General features: G+C 45.1%; 1 protein-coding gene and 1 long non-coding RNA gene across 3 annotated transcripts; one reads left to right on the top strand and one right to left on the bottom strand.

Moving 5' to 3' along the window:
• Positions 1 to 3,278: 3,278 nt before the first annotated feature.
• Positions 3,279 to 4,037, bottom strand: LOC115542389 (uncharacterized). Its single transcript, XR_003976501.1, has 2 exons — positions 3,772 to 4,037; positions 3,279 to 3,382 (listed from the first exon to the last, which is right to left on the bottom strand). It is a non-coding gene; the product is annotated as an uncharacterized LOC115542389 (long non-coding RNA).
• Positions 3,761 to 18,584, top strand: LOC115542291 (cytochrome P450 4V2). Of its 2 annotated transcripts, XM_030354539.1 has the most exons (13): positions 3,761 to 4,507; positions 5,324 to 5,436; positions 5,639 to 5,724; positions 6,621 to 6,662; positions 6,798 to 6,988; positions 9,365 to 9,434; positions 9,637 to 9,763; positions 10,131 to 10,316; positions 13,707 to 13,809; positions 15,244 to 15,378; positions 15,760 to 15,939; positions 16,386 to 16,553; positions 17,334 to 18,584. In XM_030354539.1, exons 1-12 carry the CDS (start codon positions 4,315 to 4,317, stop codon positions 16,544 to 16,546), a joined length of 1,587 nt encoding a protein of 528 aa, XP_030210399.1. In that variant the 5' UTR covers positions 3,761 to 4,314; the 3' UTR covers positions 16,547 to 16,553; positions 17,334 to 18,584. The 2 variants fall into 2 exon arrangements, with proteins under 2 accessions (XP_030210399.1, XP_030210407.1); XM_030354547.1 differs by lacking the exon at positions 6,621 to 6,662 and having other exon boundaries at positions 4,137 to 4,507.
• Positions 18,585 to 19,251: the final 667 nt, after the last annotated feature.

Below are 19,251 nucleotides of genomic sequence, written 5' to 3'. Positions count from 1 at the left end.
TCTCCAAGAAATATATTAGACTGTGGTGCTCTGCGGTTTTCTTTGGTTTGCAAACATAAAAATACAAATAAATTTTAGACATTCAATGAACGGTGCAGAAGAAGAGCCACACGGTGAGTATTAATTGCCTATTATTGCCTATTGGTAACTATTCGGTATTAGAAAAGATAGCATTAGCTTTGATTTGGTCTCTGTAGTGGTTTGAAGTCTAGGCGGGTTTGTTGATACGGACCACATTCCGTTGGTGGTCCTGATCAGAGGCTTTTAGGTGGTCCTTGTTTCTCCACTCTCTCTGGACATTGGTCATATTAAAGGAAAGGAAAATATAGTGGTTGATTCCTTGTCCAGAGCCCCATGGCAGTCATTAGTCCAATATTTATATATTTATTCATTTTCTATGTCTCTGTCTTGCTTCAAGTGCCTCAAGGTACCAGTGGCTGAGATGGGATGTGATTCTATGGAGGAGAGAAATTAGCAAAGTGCTGGGGTGCCTTATGTTAAAGTTAACATTGCACTGATGTGGACACGTACCTCTCTCAAACCAGTGGAACGCAACCTGAGAATGGAACGCAAAAATCCAACATATAGCCACCACTGTCCAATAGAGGGCGCAGTTACACAGCAAATAAATCTCTCAATACCTAAAAACTACTGCATGAACAATACACGATTTTGGTGAAATAAAACTCCGATAACCACAAAATATAAAATGAATGGATACAAAAATATTTGTCATTCTTTAATCTGTTACACCTACAACAAGCACATCGTTATCGTCGCCGCCCACCAGAGCTCTCTCACCAGCCCAGCCCACCAGCTCCTCTTCCCTGTCTCCTGCCTCTACAGCCAGTTCACCTCCACGGCAAGTCCCCACCAGACCCTCCGACACCCCAAGGTCGCGTTAGCGGCAGAGGGAGGGCGACCTTTTGTATTACCTGGAGAGGTGCGATGCTGCTGCGGCGGTTGCTTCTGAGAGATTGATGATTGCGAAGAGGGAGGATCAGAGCAAGCTCCTTCAGTTGTTAAGCAAGATAGTGGAAAAGATGTGAGGCGGGACCAACAAGACTTCTTTCTATTTTATATTTTTAATTATTTTATTTGAATGCAATCTTTTATTGACTTCGAACTTTATATTTTAGGTTAAATTAACATTTTGTTTCACTTTTAATTGTACTGCACTCAATCTTTTATTGAATTTTACTATTTAAACTTTCTATTTTAAATTAAATTAACCTTGTTAATTTTCCTAGTTTGCTGTGTTTTGCTAGCCTGGCCAGACCAAACTCAATCGTAGATTGCATGTTGGTCTGGGGAAGCTTCTGTCATTTTTTTGAGCACAAGAGCTGGGATCAACGGGCCTAGTTCAAATGACTCTGTACGCAATTGGCTGCTTGCCGTCGCTTCCCTGTCGTCAGTGTTAAACAAGCCAATAGCGCGCCAGAGGAAAACGCCAGCTTGTGATCAGCTCCTGCAAAAACGTATCGGAAGCAGAAAGAAATGTATTGCTCAAATCGCCGGCAGAACGGACTGGGGGCACCCAGTTTAGTGTTTTGCATTTTTATGGTGTCTCTTAAAAAGTCTGCTTGAATGTCTCCCAAGCTTGTTCAGTTACAACGGCACCTCACTGCAAATGAGTTGTGGCCAAAGATTTCTGTAATTAGTTAATTTACTGCTTCTTGCATCAACATTTGCAGAGCGAATTACACAAAAACCGGACAGGTGTGTGGCATTCTGTGTTGCTAAGCAAGTGAGGTAATTGGAGGTTCAGTGTTTAACTTGTTATATTATCACTAGGCTGTCCTACCCACCACTGAAAACAAAGTGTTAAGCTTTCAGACAGATTCACTTAAAATCTTTCTGGTTCTACAATGTCATTACTGTACTGTAATACCCAAGCCTTTTCATTTCCACCCATTTAATAAACTGGATTATAACAAAGGACACATTTTATGGTCTAACACTTTTATTACAAAATGCAGGAATAATGGAAGCAATATACATCATACAAGTAAAATTCAGAAAATGGGAAGTAGATAGAAGCATCTCTCATTTAACGTAATTAAAAAATTGCCGGTACACCACTACTCGTTACCAGCTCCCTCTCTTGGACACCTTTCTGGGTGTTCATCATAACCTATTGTGCCACCTTGGGCAAAGTTGTGAATGTAACATGCAGCCAAGATGATGATCTTAACCACAGTGAAGATGCGCGTGTTCTGCAAGTCTCGCATGCGCCTCTACTTGCACTCCATCCTCCCAAATGCCTGCTCAACGATGACTCTACCCCGGACGATGTCGGTGTTGCTGCGTAGCTCTGCATCTGAGAGAGCCCCTTTGTCACGCCGGGGGGGTGATGGTAAAGGGGAAAAAGCCTGACCGATGTAAGCACTATCCCCCAGCAGACGGTACTCCCCCATCTTCTCCTGCCATTCTACGAAAAATGAGGAGGTCCGCGGCAGCTTGGCATCGTGCACTCTGCCAGGGACCCCAGTGAAGAAGTTGATGAAGCAGCCTTCAGCATCAACAATCCCCTAGTCTGGCTGAACGGAAGTGGACAGCGTCTATTGCCTATCGGCTGATTTGGCCGCGACTCCTCCCCTTCCGGTTGCTGGCGTTCCCGTGTTGTGCTCCCCCTCAAACTCGGAAACTAGGCAGTATGGCGAGTTTTGAAGAGGACTTTGACGGCGCTGTAAAGTTGTCATGTTTGGCTCTTTCCGTCGAAAATTGCAAAGAACTGCAAAAGATTTGCTTGCAGCATTTGCTGAGGAAGAAAGATGTTCTATTTTGCACGGACACCGCTGCTGCTTCCCGGGCTTAGCCCCGCCCTAGACGATTGTGATTGGTTTAAAGAAATAAAAACAGGCCACGGATAGACGGCTCGAGGTAGCGTGGCTCCAGACCATTCTACTTGCTGTAGTTTGGTCTGGCTTTGCGAGACTAACAATCCCCTGGAGGAGGACGGAGCAGTAGGACTTCCTGTTCATGTAGTCCAATCCTCTGACCGGTGGCTTCTGGATCCTGATGTGGCAGCCATCAATCGCTCATATGACCCCCTCAAGGCCACATGTGCGTTGGAAGATGGTGGTAGACACCCTCTTCTCACAGCATGTGGGCCAAGAGACAGAGCCCATCAAAGGGTGGACATGATGGTCAGCACTCAGAGTATGGCACGGTGTGCTGATGAAAGAGAGACGTTGAACTCCCGGAAGCTGTTCTGGTTTGTCATGTACCACAGGAACATGAGCACCATCTTGGCAGGCAGCCATTGGCTGTGGTCACTTTCCAGGCCACACTCCTCTAGGTACCTTTGAAGGACCTCAAACCGGGTTCTTGGTATTCGGAAATGCCGGGAAAATGTGTAGGTATCCATGTCCAGAAAACCCTATGTTAGGGAGGGGGGATTTAGGAAAACTGTGATTAATAGATAACGTGAAAGATAACAATTCATATCAGCAGCCATGTTCAGTTTTGTGTTTCTATTGCATACATCACAGGGCAACGAATCTATTCATAACGAAAATAATTTACAAATAATAGTTTGTCCATTGTACCTTTTGCCTTATAAAGGTTACATTCACATTTGCCAAACGTTATCTTACGCTTCTAAAATGTTTTTCTTCTAAAGTGGTTGCAAGAAATGCGTAACATAGAAGAGAATCGTCGCTATTGTTTTTAGCACCCCGTTAGCTAGTTTGCTAGCCTTCGAGTTTCTTTCTTATAACGCTGCAAAAACGTCTGTACACGATCAAACCTACTGAAGTGTGAACATACCATTTGGGTCTGCGGTTTTTCTTTCTCGCCTCATCCTGGAGATGAACAACAAGCTCGCAACGTTGTTTGAAAATGGTCTGCATAGTGAGGCAGCTACCATGGTGGCGTCCATGTTGTTCTCCGACTCGTTGTGCCACAAAGACGAACAGGAACGCTCCGAAGCCGGAAATGAGGATGATAGAATGCAACTTGGAAGTACTTCCGCACGAAACTCCGAGCGAAATCTCCGACCCAACAGAGTGTTCAGAGCACTTTCCTCCGAGCTTAAGGTCCGAACCTCACGGAAAATCCGACCGTTTTGAAGGCGGCTGAATAACATACTACACAATGTACGAAATTGATGAGATAAGGCGTTAAGGTAAAGGCCTTATGTGGCCAAAGGTAGGGTACAGTTCCAAGAGTCCAACTGGCAAACGCAAAAGATAATCCAGCCAATATATCCTGGGCAAGCGTCCTTCCTGACACGCAGTTCGAAGTGGTACTTTTAGTTGTACTCGCTTTGTTTCATATCTATTTCCCCTCAGACATGCTTTGAGTGTGAATATGGCATTTTGGCTGAATGATCTTTCAGTGTCTGTAGTCGCAACCAGTGGTTTCCTGGCTATCCTGAGCTACTTAACCTACCGCCTGCTCATAGGACACCTTCTCCAGTTTTATCAGCTGAAGAGTATTCCAGAGGTCGGGACCTCGTACCCCTTCATTGGACACGCGCTGATTCTGAAAAGAAATTCTGGAGGTGAGGAACCAAAGAGACTCACTGAGATTGAAACTCAATAGAGTGAAGAGGCTAGCAGAGGGCAGAGGGGTTCAGGCAAGGGGTGTATGACAGATATGATGAGCAAGGATCCCCTGGATTATAATACAATTGCACTTTAGCATAGCAGGTGTTGAATCCCAGCCCAGAGGTTCTGCAGCCCAAATTTAGGCAGCCTTGAGCAAGACGTCTAACATGTGCCAGCACTGTAATGATATGTTTATGACTCTTTTCATTTTTTACTCGAATATGTGGTACTATTCAGCAATTTATGGAGTAGTGGGATAGAACCCCCAACTCTGCCTTGATACGCTGTTTTCATCCCCATGTTGACTGCGGGGTGAAGCTGTTCATTTGGGGAACATGCATAACATGTTTTATTGCTGGGAGCTACAACTGAAGTCACAGGTTATTACCTATATAGCATTACCTAAGCTAATCACTCATTCACTTTCAGCATGCTGTGTACGGTTTGTTGGCATTGCATTAAACGGGAATCAAAAAAGTACCTCTGCAAATCGGGGTCATGGACCCGGGTTGAAGATCAATGGTACTTTATGAAATTATCTGGCTTGCGCTGGCTATGGATACGAATATAAACTGGTGGAAGTTTTGTAGTGTTGTGTTCCTACGGCCAGCCTATAACGGGTACTGCGTTTGATCCACGAAGTTTGCCGTCCAGGCTTCCTGGAGCAAGATACTATAACCCCCCTGAATGCCAGGGACGTGTGTTCTCAAGGTGATCGATTTGAACACTCACAGCCGGTTCTCTTCTATATGTTTGAATGCATTTTCAAGATTTTTTCTGCCAACTGGTTGAGGCGACAGACGAGTTCCGTAGCTGTCCACTGTTGAAAGTATGGCTCGGACCGGTCCCCATGCTGATGCTGTACCATGCGGAAACGGTTGAGGTACATTCACATCTGTTCTGTTCTGAAATCACAGTAGGCCCTGCAGTGAGACATAACGTCTACCTACCTACATTATTGTCTTCTCTAGATTGTTGTTGTTTTTTATGTATGGGATGCAGTTCTATAATTCAATACAAAACCAATGATCCGATTTTAATATTTAATTTATTTTAATTATTATTATTATTGTACATGGATTTAGGCTCTTCTGAACAACTCAGTTCACATGGACAAGGCCCACATATACAGCTTTCTTCACCCATGGCTGGGCACAGGTTTACTTACAAGGTATGTACTGCGGCAAACACATGACTACTTTATACTTATACTACTGTCAAAATGCTGTACCATTATGAATGCTGTCACATTAAAAAACAATACTGTCAACCACAGCGGCTCTGCATCAACAGAAACAGACACAATATCAAATTAATCACAAAATGATTAATTTGATCGATTGCACCATTTTTCAATACGCGTTACATACTTTATTACACATGGTGAATCACATCACTAGCACTATTCTCCACAAGATAATTTAGATAGTCGCTTGTTTCCTTTTCCAGTTGGATATTTCTCTCATTATTACTTCCTTATCTCTGTGCTTTTCCAACCCAAAAACGTATCCCCGAAATGTATCCCGGGGATTACATGGACAGATTAAGCTTGTTGTTGTATGTAACACTGCCATGCTGAATACATCATGTGGTGGGATTAACTCCCCCATGAGGTGGTTAGAGGTATTGTCCAACCTCATTGCTCAGTTTTACATATCAGTAAATATGGCTTTTTCAGTACCCGACAATGTTGTGTTGTCACACATGATCCAGATCCGAATAATCTGACATGGTATGCGTGTCATTTGTATTTCGTAGTTTGCTATTCACTTTTCACGCCTATGCTTTTGCAGAGCAATGCAGAGAATCTACTGTATGTGTAGCATGTTTGCTGCTACAAGTCACCTAGGTGGCTGCCCCACTCAGCCTTGGTGGCTTTTACTGGGCTCCCCCTGAACAAGGTCACAGTGGTGTGGTGATGGTGGAAACCCCTTTATTGTAGAGTTTGGAGACGGTGGTAGAGGAAGATGGCGATCCATCTCCCTTGCTGCCATGTAGGAGATCTCCCCGAGCGTGTGTGGGGATGGCTGGTTTAACCTGTTGCACATTGATGGCTCGTTTTTGCAGCCTCACCCAGCCCAAGAGACCAAGAGGTCAGACTAAGGCAAGGTGAGGCTGCTTACACCAGCCACACAGCCACACATGCTCCACAGTATGTTTCACAAAATGATATCCAAATGGCCAAATCGTATCACTTCGAGTCAAGTGGCCTTGAGTTGACCATGGCTCCCCTTCTCTGAACAGCACCGGGCCTAAATGGCGCCAGCGAAGAAAAATGCTGACTCCTACCTTCCACTTCTCCATCCTGTTGGAGTTCCTGGAGGTGATGAACGAGCAGGCGGACATCCTTGTGGAGAAGCTGGACAGGGAGGTGGGGGAGGGCTCCTTTGACTGCTTCCAAACCATTACCCTGTGTGCGCTGGACATCATCTGTGGTGAGGAAGACAGCTTAAAGGTCCCATGGCATGCTACTTTATGGAAGCTTTAATATAGATATTAGTGGGCCCCCAACACAGTATTTGAAGACGTTCCTGAAATTCAGCCGTGGTGCAGAATTAACGCCACTATGAGCCAGTCGCACATTGAGCTTTCCCCAAACGCGCCGTTTCGGTTTCTGTAGCTTTATTGCAAATGAGGAGGAGAGAGGCGGGTCAAGGAGGAGGGTGGGGGTGTGACCCTGAGCAGCTTGCGGCTACGGTACCATGCGCTCTGTTTACAGTGGATGTATCGCAATGGCAAGGCGCACACAGCTTTTGGCCGTGTTCTGTAAATATTCTAGAACACGGGTGCTCCGACGGGAGTCCTGGATCTCTATATCTAAATGATATCATATTATACATAGATATCTATATCTATAATATATATTATCACGGCCAAAAGCTGTGTGAGCCTCCAGACGATATTACGAATCTCAAACGACTGCGTCGGGTTCTCCGACGTCTCTGGTTCTTCCACATCCACATCAATCTGAAGTAGACTGAACCACGACATGGAGGAGAAAGGGATTGTTGCCCGTGATTGTTGACCGCGGTTGTACCCCACCGGAGCCTCGCTGCCGAGGGACCACCGCCTAGGGCAGCGGGCAGCGCTTAGGCACCACCGCCTCCTGCAGCTGGCAGCGCCGAGGCGGTGGTCCCTCGGCAGCGGGAAGCGGGGGGGAGAAATTCACGGGCAACAATCCCTTTCTCCGCCCTGTCGTGGTTAATGTATTTCAGGGAGTCAAAGCAAAAGTTCCTTTCTCCCAATTCCTTCTCAAACATGGCTGAGATAACCCAGACTACGAGTCTCGTTGTGGAAATACCGGAGATGAGAGTCCGACGTTGTATGCTCCATAACACCAACAGCAGAACGGTTATCAGAATAACAAAGAAGTGTACAACACTTACAGTCCAGGAGGTCTATATCTAAATAATATATAATGGATATCTATATCATATAATACATATTATGACGATCATCAAATGATCATCAAAAGCTGTGTGCGCCTCCAGACGATATTATGAATCACAAACGACTGCGTCGGGTTCTCCGACGTCTCTAGTTCTTCCATATCAATCTGAAGTTAGTCCGGCTGAGCGGAAATGGACAGCGTCTATAGCGCTAGCGTCGGATTCCACCGCTACTGCTCCCCTTCCTGTTGCTCGCTTTGCCGTATTGTGCTCCGCCTCAAACTCGGAAACTAAGTAGTGTGGCGAGTTTTGAAGAGGACTTTGACGGCGCTGTAAAGCTAGCATGTTTGGCTCTTTCCGTCGAAAATTGCAAAGAACTTCAAAAGATTTGCTTGCAGCATTTGCTGAGGAAGAAAGATGTTCTTGCCTGTTTTCCCACAGGCTATGGCAAGAGTTGTATATCATGCGTGGCCTATTGTGTGCTAAATAGCATGGTTCCAGACCACACCCTACTTGCTGTAGTTTGGTCTGGCTTTGCAAGACTAATCTGAAGTAGACTGAACCGCTCGCTGCCGGCTGCCCGCTGCCGGGCGGTGGTGCTTTGTGGTTGTGGTGCCTCACGGCAGCGGGCAGCGGGCAGCAGGCAGCGGGCAACGGGGGAGACAATCCCTTTCTCCTCCATGACGCAGTTCATGTACTTCAGAGTCAAAGCCAAAGTTCCTTTTCCCCAATTCCCTCTCAACCATGGCTGAGATAACCCCAACTACAGTCTCGTTGTGGAAATACCAGAGACGTCAAAGAAGTAACGTGTTATGCGCCATAACACCAACAGCAGAACGGTTATTCAAATAACAAAGAAGTGTACTACACTTGGGTTACAGTGTGTTTAATCACACACACACACACACACACACGCATGTGGCGCTCGCATGGTCGTATTTCATTGGTGGGCCAAATTCTCTGGGCTGGCAAGTCAGAGAAAGGGGAGGTGGCATCTCCCCTTATGACCTCTTACGGGGAAAATTCCAAAACGGCGCGTCTGAGCTGCTTTTATTCAAAGGTGGTGCAGAATGACTAGTGCTCATTTTACACCCAACAACATTTCTAGCTACTGGGGGAGCATAGGTAGGCTAGGGGAACTCATATCAAGGTCGGAAAACCTCAGAAGGTTAATTTTTTTAAGACTGTCCCTGGCCTGTTATGGTGGTCAGCTATGGTGCCCTGGTGGTCCAAGTAGAAAGTGTTTATTGTCGTTGTATAATAAAGGGTGCTTGAACTGTGTGTGTGTGTGTGTGTGTGTGTGTGTGTGTGTGTGTGTGTGTGTGTGTGTGTGTGTGTGTGTGTGTGTGTGTGTGTGTGTGTGTGTGTGTGTGTGTTTGTAAAAAAGTATGGTTCTTTCATTTCGAATCGAATGTCTTTCAGAAACTGCAATGGGGAAGAAAATGTATGCCCAAAGTAATTCAGAATCCCATTATGTCCAGAGTGTGTACAAGTGAGTCACACACACACACACACACACACACACACACACACACACACACACACACACACACACACACACACACACACACACACACACACACACACACACACACACACACACACACACACACACACACCAAAAGGCTTTACAATGATGCATTTTAAGCCTTTCATGACGTTTCTCATGATGTTTTTCACTCTCACTTTCCAAGGATGAGTGACATCATCACGCGGAGGCAGAAGATGCCCTGGTTCTGGTGGGACGTCAGCTACAACCTTTTCGGCGAGGGGCTGGAGCACAACCGGAGACTGAAGACCCTCCATGAAGTCACCTCCAACGTGAGTGCTACCTCCACTGTTAACACAGTGTTGGAGGAGGAAAGAATAAATAGAAGCAGCTGTATCTGGTATTGGGGACACTCCAACTTCCAAGACTTCCAACGAGTCATTTGATTGCCAACAGGAGCCTAAAGACTAGCCTGAGGAGGCTCATATGACTGGCGATTTGATCATGTGGGTCCGGTAATAGTTTTGAAGAATAAATCATGAGTTCAACCCCTCCCTACCCACCAACAACCCAGAACTCATCCCATACCCATTATCCAAGACGGACTGGAGGGTGAAAAAGAGTCAAGCATGAAGGAGTGGTTTATTGAGGATTGGCAGCCTCAGCACATTGCCTCTATGTCTCTCTCTCTCCCCCCAGGTGATTCGTGAGAGGGCGGACCACCTCCGTTTGGAGGAGGAGGAGGAGGACTCTGACAGTGTTCCGGGGAACGGGACCAGGAAGAGGCGGGCCTTCCTTGACATGCTCCTGAAGACGGAGGATGAGGGAGGGAACAAGCTGACCCACAGGGATATCCAGGAGGAGGTGGACACCTTCATGTTCGAGGTGAGGGGTCTCTAGGACCCACCTGGGTGTGGGTGTGTACGTGGGTTTGTGTGTTTGTTCAGGGGTAAGCATGTGTATTAGGGATGGGCAAAATGATTCTTTTCCGGGAACTAGTTCTTTCAGTTCAGTTCACTATAACGATTCGTTTATTTGATTCGTTCGTTTTGATTCGTTCGTTACGTCAGATTACGTCATTTGGTGTCTGCCGCCCCCCCCGCGAGACGGCCGTGAGCATAATTTAAACCATTTCTAGGCTCTAAACCCCGTGGAAATCGAGAAGATACACTATATAGTATAACCAAACGTCCCACCAATAATTATACCACTTGCTTACTCTCTATATTTCATTCATGGTTTTACATTTATAATTTTATTTTACTTTACATTTAATTCTTCATTGTTCAGGCATTACAGAACTTTCATGGTCATAAATAAAAAATACGAACTGCAGTTTAATTTCTTTGTTTGTTCTTAAATTGACGTAGAATGGAGCAAACACTCCTGGGATTGGGAAATGCGATTATCCAATAAACAGATGGAGGTCAAGTCTATTTTCGAAAAAATGTAGGGGGATATATGAGTGGCCCCACGTCGAATGGTATGACCCAAGATACGTCAGACAGAAAACGCGCATATTCGACGGTACCGCCTTGTCATTGGTTTACCCAGGTGCCATTCCAACACCATTGCTGCCTCTCATTGGCTGAATCTTTGAAAACGTTGTAGACTCAATCAATATAAGTCGCGGGGAGACGAAGCCCTGTTCGTTTGTATATTTTATTTACGTGACCATATTTTTGGTTCCCCAAAACTTCTTGTTTTGGGGAACCAGTTCTTGTCGTTCACGTTCGGGATTCGTTCGTTGTAACGAATCGGTCGCGACCGACACATCCCTAATGTGTATGTGGGAGCATGTGTAAGTGCCCAAGTGTATGTGTTGGAGCCCGACCGATAATTCTTTTTTAAGGCCAATACGGATACAAATGTTTTGTGATTAGAAAAATGTGATATTCCGATATATCGGCCGATATACAGTATATTTAAAAAATAAATTCCAGAAACGCGTAAAATAAAACATAACGAGGGGTCTCATTTATAAAACTGTGCGTGGGAGTATTCATTATTCAAAAATATTCAGACTTATAAAACCCTGCGTACGCACACCTCTAAGCAATCTTTGTTTTATAAATCACAGAGTGCCTACAAGTGTGCACAGCTGAATCAGCTTCACGCCCCTTTTTAACCATAAACGGTCAATGCAAACGACCTCATGAATGCGATCTGCATGTAAAACAGAATCAGATGCAAGTATTATGTTGTGTCGGAAACAATGGCAGAAGGACTGAGAAAGGCCAAAAAGTGAAATTTCACGGAGGTTGAAGTGGAGACACTTGTGGGTGGGATGGAGGCCCGAAAAGTTGTTTTGTTCGGCCGTCACGGGACTGGGATTGGTTTTCCACTCCACCATAAACGGTCAATGCAAACGACCTCATGAATGCGATCTGCATGTAAAACAGAATCAGATGCAAGTATTATGTTGTGTCGGAAACAATGGCAGAAGGACTGAGAAAGGCCAAAAAGTGAAATTTCACGGAGGTTGAAGTGGAGACACTTGTGGGTGGGATGGAGGCCCGAAAAGTTGTTTTGTTCGGCCGTCACGGGACTGGGATTGGTTTTCCACTCTTGGGATTTAATTGACATTTGATTATGTGTTTACAGTGTCACATAAAAATATTACGTTGGACAGATGTTTTATTATATGCAGTCGCGCTGCATATAAGGGCACTCCATACGGACAGTATGGAGTGACGGGATTAAATACAGAGAATTTTTATTTCGATTCTAAGGAGATGTTTCTGGAGTTATAACTGAGAAATATCGCAGTTGACTTAAATTATTCTGATTGCATAGATTTAACGCATGATACGGGTTGAAATTAAACTTGTGAAGGGCGATGATAAAACATAATCGTTCTTCTCTACATTTCTTCTTTCTGATTTCAGTTCCTCCAAACCATGCGTACGCATGGGTCAGAGTTTGCTTAGGGCTGCGCACATTCTCCCATCAAGTTAGTTTTTTATAGATAACAACCTTGGCGTGGAAAGTCACGTATGCCACTTCTGTTCCTCGCTCGTCCACTCACTCGCTGACGTCATGCGCGCACGCACACAAACACACACACACACGCACACGCACACATATACGCACATACAAACATACGCACACACATACATACGCACACACTGAACATACATACGCACACACACTGCCAGTTATATGCGTACGAGATACGCCTACTTTCTCGTGCTCACGAGATACTTTCTCGTGAGCACCAGGTAGCCTACTTTCTCGTGCTCGTGAGAAACGTAATATAATATATAAACATATATATATATTAGAGCTGTCAAGCGATTAAAATATTTAATCGTGATTAATCGCATTAATGTCATAGTTAACTCTAATTAATCGCGATTAATGGCAAATTATTTTTCTATGCTAAATATCCCTTGATTTTTTTGTCCCATAATTCTTCTCATTTTAATTCTCTTATCAATATGGTGAAGTGCATCGGCTTGCCTTGTGCAAATGATTTTTTATTGATAACAACATTGGCATATACTGATCAAAACAGGACGATACAAAAAAAGAGTCTATAGTGCAATTAAACGACTGCTTTGAACAAATGTCATTTGAACATAGCAGTCAGGCTACTGCTTCTTTGTTTTGAGCCAAAAAAAAAAAAAAAGTTTTTTTTTTTTTATAAAATGATTGCGTTAATCGCGCGATAAAAAATTTAACGCCGTTAAATTCGGTTTGCGTTAACGCCGTTAATAACGCGTTTAACTGACAGCTCTAATATATATGTATGAGTGCCCCTAGCCTGCCTATCGTCCCCCAGTAGCTAAAACCTGCGTGCGGTGTAAAACAAGCACCAGGTTTCCTGCTTGCCTATGAAAAAAGGAAAGCTCAGGCTTGCTGATTTGGAATGTGGCCCCATATGTCGTCATAAGGGGCCAAGCTCCTCTGCTTTCTCTGCCTTGCCCGCCCAGAGACGATGAGCTACGACCGTGCGAGCGCCACGTGTGTGTGTGTCATCTGTGTTATGAAGGAACTGGTAGGGGCTAGGCATCTCACTCAAGGATGCCTACAGGTTAGGCTTTGGACTTTGGAGATTGAAGCCAGTACCTTTCGGCTGAGTGTGGAACACCCCTAGTCGATACACTAGCCTTTAGCGGACGCTTTTATCCAAAGCGGCTTAATGATCTCAGAAGTCGTCCAAGTTGGGGGGGGTCAGGGCGTCTTGCTCACCGATGCCTGGGGGACATTTCAGGGGAAATCACCTCACGCCTTGCTTTCCTCTAATATTGTGTTTTCCTTTCATCCCCCAAGGGCCATGACACGACCGCCGCCGCCATGAACTGGGCCGTGCACCTGCTGGGTTCACACCCAGAGGTGCAGAGGAAGGTACATCTGGAGCTCGAGGAGGTTTTCGGTAAAAAACAGATTTTAAACAATAAACATAATGGCTCCTCTCTCTCTCTCTCTCTCTCTCTCTCTCTCTCTCTCTCTCTCTCTCTCTCTCTCTGTCTCTCTGTCTCTGTCTCTGTCTCTGGCCTTTAGAGGGAGGGAGGGGAGAGGTAGAGAAGATTGAGGCATAGGTCTATGTGTAAATAAGCACCCAGGAAATGTGTGCCAAAACAAACAGTGTGTTTGTTTAGTTCGGGCCATGTGGAGGTTGTTCCAGAATGTAAAATAGAATAGCCTGTGGCAAGAGCAGGTGCGACGCAAACATTCCCCACCTCCTCTGGTTCTGACCTTGTGCCTTGGAAGGTTATATGATGAATATGAGGCCAGAGGCCAGAGCTGCATTCCCAGCATTCACCTAAATTCCAGGAGTCGTTTGTACACAACACGGCGCATCTCTCGTTATGTTCGAGTCTGTGTAAATTTCAGGCAAATTAGTGTAGAAATGTTATCCTTGTGAGGCCATCCTGATCTCACAAATTCACATTCTGTTTCTCTCTGAAGATCAGTCTGGCCTCGAGCCTGTTCAAAGCCTCTCCCAAGGTTACAGACTGATAAGAACGCTGCAGTCTGCTGAATCCAAGTAAACAAGAGCAGAGCCAAAATACATTTTAAAAATCGATAGAGCCATCAAAACTGTTATCCGAAACTGACTGAATATCGATGTTAAAGATAGACATACATTTCAACACTTCTCGGAAGGGAAGATGTTTTTGTTTTACTTCCAACCGGATTCGACAAGATAGCAACTAAATTAATCAAATTCACTTAGTTATTGAATCTGATTGGCTCGAGTTCATAGCACAATATTCTGCGCCTATATGTGGAAATTAATTGCTGCCGAGACCCCGGCCAGACTGAAATCCATTGCAAAGGGCATACTTGAATATCAGCATGGCCTCACAAGGCCATACAAGCCCTGTCAGATTATCAGAAAAGATTAATCCTCTGGTTTGGACTGGCTGCCCACCTAGTAATATGACAGATAGTTGGTAACTGGCAAACCCCTTTTCATCTTGAAAACAAGATGGGTTCATCTCTAGGGGTTATTCCTAATAAAGAAATTTGAAGCAAATAAATATATTATTGTAGCGGGATTCACTCTGCGTTGTGTATTTTAATTGAAGACACTTTGACGACCGGGTAGATGATGGCGTATTTGTAATCACCAGCCTTGCATCTTCTTCTCGTTCAAAGTCCGCAAAACAGAGAGAGCGCAAACTTAACACGTTCCCGAATTTCAGTTAATTTGGCCAATCTGCTCCTTCAAAATAAGAGACCCCTGCATTTCTATTAATAGAACTTTAAACAAGGGCATCTGCTTCAAACCTAGAGCAACAGCATCACACTGCTACATTATGAATCACCGGTAATGGGCTTGACACTTTGCCCCTCTGCTCAGGCGGGTCCAAACGAGCCATTACCATGGAGGACCTGAAGGAGCTCAAGTACCTGGACTGCGTCATCAAGGAGTCCCTGAGGATCTTCCCCTCAGTGCCCTTCTTCGCCCGGACACTCTGTGACGACATCGTCATTAGTAAGTATAAAACACACAAGCTCTGCAGTTCTTCAGGGGGGGGGCGGATGATGTATAAGTGGTGCGTGTGTTCAACCCCCAGGTGGAAAGGACAGGGTGTGAAGGGGTTGTATTTTCATGGTTGAATGCACTTATTGTGAGTCGCTTCAAATAAACGTGTCAGCGAAATGAATGAAATGTGATGTCATTTAATTATAATACCGTCCTGTGTTAATGCTGTAACACCCACGTTTCCCATCTAGGATTAATAAAGTGCCTCTTCACTTCATCATCAATTACTATATAGTAATTTGATAATAAATAAACACGTGCCACAATGAATCAGAACTGGCGGCCATTTTGAGAGTGACCCCAATCTTCCAACTGTGTCTCTGCCTGCAGACGGCTTCAAGGTGCCCAAAGGAGCCAACGCCCTCGTCCTGACCTACGCCCTCCACCGGGACCCCCGCTACTTCCCCAACCCCGAAGAATTCCAGCCGGAGCGCTTCCTGCCAGAGAACTCTGTCGGCAGACCCCCATACGCATACATACCCTTCTCTGCTGGCCTTCGGAACTGCATCGGTAAGAGCGGAAGGGGTCACTGGGGTTATATGGTGGATTGGTTTCAATCTGCTAGACCGTCTTGGTGGATGACGTAAATGTTGATGCCTTTGATGTAGTTAGTTTGATCCCAGGCTTCTCCTAGCTGAGTGTCGAGGTGTCTCTTAGCAAGATGCCTCAACCTGACTGCTCCTGACGAGCTGGCTTTCGCCCTGCGTGGCTGACTCCGCCGTCGGTGTGTGAATGTGTGAATGAATGGTGAGACACTTTGGATAAAAGCGTCTGCTAAATGGAAATGGAAATGTAGCACCATGAGTTTGTAACGACACTCTGCTCTTAAAATAACTTTTCCTGAGAAGGGTGAAGAGTGGAAAAGGACCACATGTCATGAGTGAGTCGTGATAATGTTTGTGTGTTTGTTAAAAGTCTGGCTTGAATCGTTGTTCTTTTTTTGGATCTGTGCGCAGGCCAGCGTTTTGCCATGATGGAGGAGAAAGTGGTTCTGGCGTCCATCTTGCGCTCCTTCAACATCGAGGCGTGTCAGAAACGGGAGGAGCTCCACCCCTTCGCAGAGCTAATCCTGCGGCCATCGAACGGCATCCTCATCAAGCTGGAGAGGAGGGAGTAGATCTCTGGTAAGGGCTAACTCCAGGCGAGAGAGTCACCGGCAGACCGCGATGAAGGAAAATAGATAAGTATCCGTCTAGAAAACAATGCTAAGATTGGTTGGTGTTGTGTAGCTTTTCCCTCATTCTGTCTGCGGAATAATTCAATAACAATTCAACTGCTGCTTTTAATGAGTGGAATATTTCAGTTTATTTTGTATAGTATGGTATAGTATTGGTCTTTTTTTCTTTTTTCTTTTTGGGCAATAACGGTCTGGGTGATCAAACCATCTTAACTCTCTCTCCTGGCCATCTTTTACCATTTGTCGAAGCACTTCTTTGTCCAAGAGCCAAAGGAGCAATTTGCGATAACAGGCCTTCCCCAAACGGGCTACAATAGCAATAAAGAGCATTTTTCTTTATGATAATACGGTTGTAAAGTACTTTCAATATAATGGCCCTTGTTTACATTCGTAGCATGGGCGCTAACCCCTAAAGCTCTTTGGCAGAATCAGTAACAGGGATTTTGACAACTACGTTGGTAAAGGAAGTTTTAGGGAAGCCAGGAGAGACGGCTACAAAGATTTAATCAACCAGATCTGCACTTGTTCTTTAAGTGTACCCGCACTTACACAACAATAGGACAAAACAGCTCCTGGATGGAGAAACCTCAAAGTACAACCACAGCACTTAGATGGAGATTGAAGTACACACTGTTGATGTTTCTCCAATTCGCCATCAGTGGTTGTTTAGAGGGATTTCCTCAAGGCTTGCGTGTCCAACTCTCTCTCTCTCTCTCTCCTCTTCCAGGAAGTGAAACAATTCAATTGATTCACATGATTCCTGATAGAATGCCCCCCTCCTCTCAAGCCTCACGAGCCCCCCCACCCCCAGGAGGGGGTCTTCAAGGAGCTGCAGGCGAGGAAGTGGTTCCCACGCTGCAGTGTTTCAAGTGCTAATCCAGCTCAGTGTTGTCTACGTGCTAGGAGGGATTTCCTAGGGGGGGGGGGGGGGTTAGATTTTGAGTTTGAGTTAGAGTTTGTTGTCTGTATTTGTGTGCATTTGTGTATGTGTGGATTAGTGTACCTCTATGTGTAGATATGGGAGTGAATATGTGTCTGTCTGTCTGTGTGTGCGCGTGTGTGTGTGGATGCATGCCCATCTCACTGTGTAGACTGTGTTCTAAAATGATCACACTGCTTACAACAGAGCCACTATCTTTGCACAGCATAGCTGTGGGCCAGCATGAGCAGTGGCGAAACACAGAATCAAAACGTATGGTTTGTTTTTGGCCACTACTTCAGAGAGCTGCAAGGTGGTGTTTAGCAGGCACTTACCTCGGTTGGACAAAACACAGTTAAAGCTATGGGAGTTGCTAGAGTCTCGTTTGGAATATAATAAAAAAATAATTGACATCTATTTTAAAACAATATGATGGATGTCAATGGCTCACCAACTGCCCAGTATCGGATTTACATCTTGGCAAAGACAATGTCAACAAGTAACCTGGGGTCTTAACCAACCAGCCAAATACTTGAATAATAAGCTGTTTGTATACTGTGTTTCCCTGTCTCTGTACCTGTTACTGTATAACTATAACTATTAACCGACTGCCAAGAAACGGATAAGAGAGAATATTCCTCATGAAGCATTAGCAGCTGGGGAAAAAAAGGGTTTAAATTAAACACACAAGAAGTTGACTCTTATAGGATTCTGCTTGTATGAAGGCCTGGCAGTGAGGCCTAACGTTAGTCAGGCCCTTGGCGATGTCAATCCTGGCTGGCTAAAGGCTTGCTGTAGGCTAGGGGTTGGGGGATCAATGGTATTGAAGCTACCCAATGAATAATGCACAAATAAATTATAAATCTCTTGCGTAATAAAGTAATACTATTAAGTAATGAGATCTCGTACATGCTTCCTAATGAGAAAATGACCATGCCTCGTCACAGTCTCCCCTTGACCTGTGTAACCTCAAGCGATGACATTTTCTGTCTCCTTTGTGTGTGTGCTTGACTGCGTCTGTGTGTTGGGTTTGGTCTCTTTTATAAATGGTAAGCTACGCTCTTGAGCGCATGTGTTCTGTATAATGTATAAATATATATGTTTTTTTTTATTTTGGACGTTCCAGGTCCAAGCAGCTAGGGCCCAAAGCCGTTGTTGTTGAGGTTGTTGTTGTTGTAGTAGTGGCAGCTTGTTGCAGATGCTCCAAATCCAATTCCAAGGCGAACTGCAATCAGCAAGGTGCTGACATCCACTTGGCTTCCCCCCACCTTAGTGCATTGTGTGTGTGTGCGTGCGTGCGACCCCGCTCACATGTCAAGGTCAGTGACGTCTCTAAGTCACGTCAAAGTGGGTGTCAGCAACCCAGGGCCTACGTGGAGGACACACGAGCTGAGACGTCAGAGTTTTTTATCCATGCACTTGGGCAATGTGGTTTTTGGGTCAATTCTGTGAGTACCTTAATGCAGCGTCTATTGTAAGCCTTGTCAATATGTGCGACCAACCCGGTATCATGCGATTTCGTGCTCATGATTTCCCCGTAATATACAGCAGACCACCTCAAAGATATTTTGTTCTTATGCTCACGAAAAGTATTATAGTAGTCTATTTAATCGTGTCCCAGAGCACGATTGTCCGACTTTATTCGTACTATATATATGTAGATAGATAGATATAGGATGCACTGCGGAGCCAAGTCACTGATGGGCTTAAGAGGGCCTCTCCGCAT

Source organism: Gadus morhua, chromosome 1 (genome assembly GCF_902167405.1).
Source record: "Gadus morhua chromosome 1, gadMor3.0, whole genome shotgun sequence".
Classification (NCBI taxonomy): Eukaryota; Metazoa; Chordata; class Actinopteri; order Gadiformes; family Gadidae; genus Gadus; species Gadus morhua.
This window is presented reverse-complemented; position numbering and strand designations above follow the sequence as displayed.

What these genes read in the sequence shown, in the direction of transcription:
- LOC115542291 (XM_030354539.1), top strand. Translation starts at nt 4,315, where the DNA reads ATGGCATTTTGGCTGAATGATCTTTCAGTGTCTGTAGTCGCAACCAGT. An exon ending in TCTGAAAAGAAATTCTGGAG is followed by an intron (nt 4,508 to 5,323) that starts GTGAGGAACCAA and finishes TGCATTTTCAAG; the next exon opens with ATTTTTTCTGCCAACTGGTT. An exon ending in TATGTCCAGAGTGTGTACAA is followed by an intron (nt 9,435 to 9,636) that starts GTGAGTCACACA and finishes TCACTTTCCAAG; the next exon opens with GATGAGTGACATCATCACGC.